We start from the raw sequence: 4,699 nt of genomic DNA on the forward strand, positions 1-4,699 counted from the left end.
ACAGAGTAAAGCTCCCTCTACACTGTCCCTCCATCAAACACTCCCAGGGACAGGGACAGCACGGGGTTAGATACAGAGTAAAGCTCCCTCTACACTGTCCCCCCCATCAAACACTCCCAGGGACAGGGACAGCACGGGGTTAGATACAGAGTAAATCCCTCTCTACACTGTCCCCCCATCAAACACTCCCAGGGACAGGGACAGCACGGGGTTAGATACAGAGTAAAGCTTCCTCTACACTGTTCCCCCAAACATTCCCAAGAGGCTTCCATCGAGAATAAAGCTCTCTCCTGCACCGTCCTGGTCAGACACTCCCGGGGGGGCAGTGGATCCAGAGTAAAGCTCCCTCTACACCGTCCCGATCAGACACCCCCGGGGGGGTAGTGGATCCTGAGTAAAGCTCCCTCCACACCGTCCTGGTCAGACACTCCCGGGGGGGCAGTGGATCCAGAGTAAAGCTCCCTCTACACCGTCCCGATCAGACACCCCCAGGGGGGGTTGTGGATCCTGAGTAAAGCTCCCTCTACACCGTCCCGATCAGACACCCCCCGGGGGGGTAGTGGATCCTGAGTAAAGCTCCCCCTACACCGTCCCGATCAGACACCCCCAGGGGGTTGGATCCTGAGTAAAGCTCCCCCTACACCGTCCCGATCAGACATCCCCGGGGGGGGGGGGTAGCGGATCCAGAGTAAAGCTCCCTCTACACCGTCCCGATCAGACACCCCCAGGGGGTTGGATCCTGAGTAAAGCTCCCTCTACACCGTCCCAATCAGACACCCCCGGGGGAGTAGTGGATCCTGAGTAAAGCTCCCTCTACACCGTCCTGATCAGTCACACCCAGGGGGTGTAGTGGATCCTGAGTAAAGCTCCCTCTACACCGTCCCGATCAGACACCCCCAGGGGGGGTAGTGGATCCTGAGTAAAGCTCCCTCTACACCGTCCTGGTCAGACACCCCCAGGGGGTTGGATCCAGAGTAAATCTCCCTCTACACTGTACCTGTCAGACACCCCCAGGGGATTGGATCCAGAGTAAAGCTCCCTCTACACTGTCCCGGTCAGACACTCCCAGGGGGGTAGTGGATCCAGAGTGAAGCTCCCTCCACACCCTTCCGGTCAGACACCCCCAGGAGGGGTAGTGGATCCAGAGTAAAGCTCCCTCTACACTGTCCCGGTCAGACACCCCCAGGGGGTTGGATCCTGAGTAAAGCTCCCTCTACACCGTCCTGGTCAGACACCCCCGGGGGTTGGATCCAGAGTAAATCTCCCTCTACACCGTCCCAGTCAGACACCCCCAGGGGGTTGGATCCTGAGTAAAGCTCCCTCCACACCCTCCCGGTCAGACACTCCCAGGGGGGTAGTGGATCCAGAGTAAAGCTCCCTCTACACCCTCCCGATCAGACACTCCCAGCAGGGGTAGTGGATCCAGAGTGAAGCTCCCTCTACACCGCCCCGGTCAGCCACCCCCAGGGGGTTGGATCCTGAGTAAAGCTCCCTCTACACCCTCCTGATCAGACACCCCCAGGAGGGGTAGTGGATCCAGAGTAAAGCTCCCTCCACACCGTCCCGGTCAGACACCCCCAGGAGGGGTAGTGGATCCAGAGTAAAGCTCCCTCCACACCCTCCTGGTCAGACACCCCCAGGGGGTGTAGTGGATCCTGAGTAATGCTCCCTCCACACCGTCCCGGTCAGACACCCCCAGGGGGGGTAGTGGATCCAGAGTAAAGCTCCCTCTACACCGTCCCGGTCAGACACCCCCAGGAGGGGTAGTGGATCCAGAGTAAAGCTCCCTCCACACCGTCCCGATCAGACACCCCCAGGGGTAGCGGATCCAGAGTAAAGCTCCCTCCACACCGTCCCGGTCAGACACCCCCAGGGGTAGTGGATCCAGAGTAAAGCTCCCTCCACACCGTCCCGGTCAGACACCCCCAGGGGGGTAGTGGATCCTGAGTAAAGCTCCCTCTACACCGTCCCGGTCAGACACCCCCAGGAGGGGTAGTGGATCCTGAGTAAAGCTCCCTCTACACCGTCCCGGTCAGACACCCCCAGGGGTAGTGGATCCTGAGTAAAGCTCCCTCTACACCGTCCCGGTCAGCCACCCCCAGTGCGAAGGGTGAAAGCCGCTGGGCCCTCGCTCTCCCGTACCTGCTTGCTCGTTGGCAGCGAGGTTCTGCTCAAACTCGATCCGGAGCATCTCGTATTCCTTGCGGACCTGTGCCAGTGTGTCCTCGAGCTGGATCACCTCAGTGCGCAGTTTCTTCTGGAGGCTCAGCTCGTCGCTCTGCCGAGGGGGGGGGAGGCACCGCGGAGGTCAGACAGCTGTCGGACATTCCCCCCGCACTCGATGCAGGCACCGAGCCCTTCCTCGGCACCGCCCAGCGTTCCTGTATCGGCTCACAGTCGGGACATGTGGCCCCCCACCCCCTCCTCGGGGCGAATAATGCTCTGTCCCTGATGGTTTTGACCACCCTGAGTTTTGGTTGAGATGGCTCCCCCCCCCCCACCCCAAAAACACCATCCAGGGAGGGGTGGGTGGGGGGGGGTATTCCCTCACCCTCCCTGACTCATGCCTCATCGATAGAGGGATAGGGCTTTGGTGGAGGGTCGGGGGGGAGAGAGAGAGGGGGAGTCAGGAGGGGAGTTCCTCGCTGCAGGATTCCCTGCTCTTGTAGCCACAGGATTGTTATGGAGCTGGGTCCGGTTCAGTTTCTGCTCAATGGGAACCCCCAGGATGTTGTTAGTGGGGGGGAGGGGAGGGGGGATTCAGTGACGGTAACGCCATCGAACATCAAGGGGGCGATGGTTAGATTCTCTCTCAATGGGAACCCCCAGGAAGTTGATAGTGGGGGGGAGGGGGATTCGGTGACGGTAACACCATTGAACACCAAGGGGAGGCGATGGTGGGGGAATGAGGGAACACCTATTGTACATGACTGAAGCTGATCGGAGAGCTGGAGAGATTGGTGATCGAATGCAGCCAGTGTCCTGGGTTTCCTCAACAGGAAGCTGCAGGAAAGTCTCCCAATATTGGGCCAAGACCCTGGGGCAGCAGGTACAGGGGAACACCACCCTCCCACTCCCCGTCCCGACTCCGAAATCTCTACGGCCGCTCCCTGAGGTCCGACCTGCGGAGGTGGGAGGTAGACAGCTGGCCTGGCGACCGGATAACCGAAGAGGGAACGCTGGTGTCGGAGGGAGCAGTGGAATGGCAGAGGGATGATAGTGGGGGGGAGGGGGGATTCAGTGACAGTAACACCATTGAACGTCAAGGGAACGGTGATTCGATTCTCTCTTCTTGGAGATGGTCATTGCCTGGCGTTTGTGTGGTGTGAATGTTCCTTGCCCCTGGCCAGCCCAAGCCAGGATATTGTCCAGGGCTTGCTGCGTTGGGACTGTTTCAGTATCTGAGGGAGTGGCGAGTGGTGCTGGACACCGTTCGACCGTGAGTGAACATCCCCACCTTCCGACGGAGGGAAGGTCAGCGATGACGCAGCTGAACACGGTCGGGACCTGGGACGCTACCCTGAGGTGGGGGGGTGGGGGGGGTTGATGCGGACCCACCCCCTCCCCCAGCTGAGCACAACCTGGAAAGCCATTGGCTGCTGCCCACATCCAGCCGGCTCCCTGCCCTGTCTGGATTGGATCTCCCAGCATCCCTCCCTTCGCGCCCTCCCTTTACCTCCATGTGCTCGATCTGCCGAAGATGGGCGTTCTTGGTGGTCAGGAGCAGGGCCCTCGCTTCGTCCAGTTGCGTCTTCACCTGCAGGCTCTCGTTGTACAGCAGCGAGAACTGGGACTGCAGGCACTTGTACTCCGGGGTCTCCTTGACCACGTCTTCCGGAATGTTCCGCATGTCTACCTTAAGAGACGGGGAGAGAGGAGCGGTTTCGAGTGACTCGATCGAGTACTGGGGGGGGGGGGGCGGGGGTGGAGGAAACACACACGCCAGTCCCGTAGGGAGCACGAGAACGAGCCCGGGTCAGAGGTGACCCCAACTGGTGACCTCTGCTCTCTCCCTCTCTCAAGAACTGCTATTGACCGATAACCTGTTTGCAATCACCGCCCATTCTGGGACCGAGGGGGCAGAATCTGAGGGTTACCCAACAACAGCACAGCACAGGCCCTTTGGCCCACCCAGGCTTCCCCTGAACTAAAAGCCTTTTGCCTCTATGGTGTCCGTATCCCTCTATTCCCCGTCCATTCAGGCGTCTGACCAGACGCCCCTTAAAGCTCATTCGCCTGCCTCTGGCAACGAATTCCAGACACTGACTGCTCTCTCTGTCGAAACAAAAAAACCGTACTCTCACATCTGCTTTCCTTTATGGGTCAGAGTATCGAGTACAGGAGTTGGGAGGTCATGTTGCGGCTGTACGGGACATTGGTTAGGCCACCTGTTGGAATATCGCAGGCGACTCTGGTCTCCATCCTATCGGAAAGATGTTGTGGAACTTGAAAGGGTTCAGAAAAGATTTACAAGGATGTTGCCAGGGTCGGAGGATCTGAGCTACAGGGAGAGGCTGAACAGGCTGGGGCTGTTTTCCCTGGAGCGTCGGAGGCCGAGGGGTGACCTTATAGAGGTTTACAAAATCATGAGGGGGCATGGATAGGATAAATAGACAAAGTCCTTTCCCCCAGGGGCGGGAGAGGGCTTAGGTTTAAGAGGAGAGGGGCAAGATATAAAAGGGACCTTAAGGGGCAACTT

The 4,699-nt window shown here is 59.2% G+C and overlaps 1 protein-coding gene across 1 annotated transcript; it reads right to left on the reverse strand.

The window, feature by feature from the left end:
- Nucleotides 1–2,059: 2,059 nt before the first annotated feature.
- rnf40 (ring finger protein 40) lies at nucleotides 2,060–3,856 on the reverse strand. Its single transcript, XM_043681075.1, has 2 exons — nucleotides 3,677–3,856; nucleotides 2,060–2,278 (listed from the first exon to the last, which is right to left on the reverse strand). Exons 1-2 carry the CDS (start codon nucleotides 3,848–3,850, stop codon nucleotides 2,075–2,077), a joined length of 378 nt encoding a protein of 125 aa, XP_043537010.1. The 5' UTR covers nucleotides 3,851–3,856; the 3' UTR covers nucleotides 2,060–2,074.
- Nucleotides 3,857–4,699: the final 843 nt, after the last annotated feature.

This window comes from Chiloscyllium plagiosum, chromosome 41 (genome assembly GCF_004010195.1).
Source record: "Chiloscyllium plagiosum isolate BGI_BamShark_2017 chromosome 41, ASM401019v2, whole genome shotgun sequence".
NCBI classification, from domain to species: domain Eukaryota; kingdom Metazoa; phylum Chordata; class Chondrichthyes; order Orectolobiformes; family Hemiscylliidae; genus Chiloscyllium; species Chiloscyllium plagiosum.

What these genes read in the sequence shown, in the direction of transcription:
- rnf40 (XM_043681075.1), bottom strand. Translation starts at nt 3,850, where the DNA reads ATGCGGAACATTCCGGAAGACGTGGTCAAGGAGACCCCGGAGTACAAG. An exon ending in GGCAGATCGAGCACATGGAG is followed by an intron (nt 2,279 to 3,676) that starts GTAAAGGGAGGG and finishes CCCCCTCGGCAG; the next exon opens with AGCGACGAGCTGAGCCTCCA.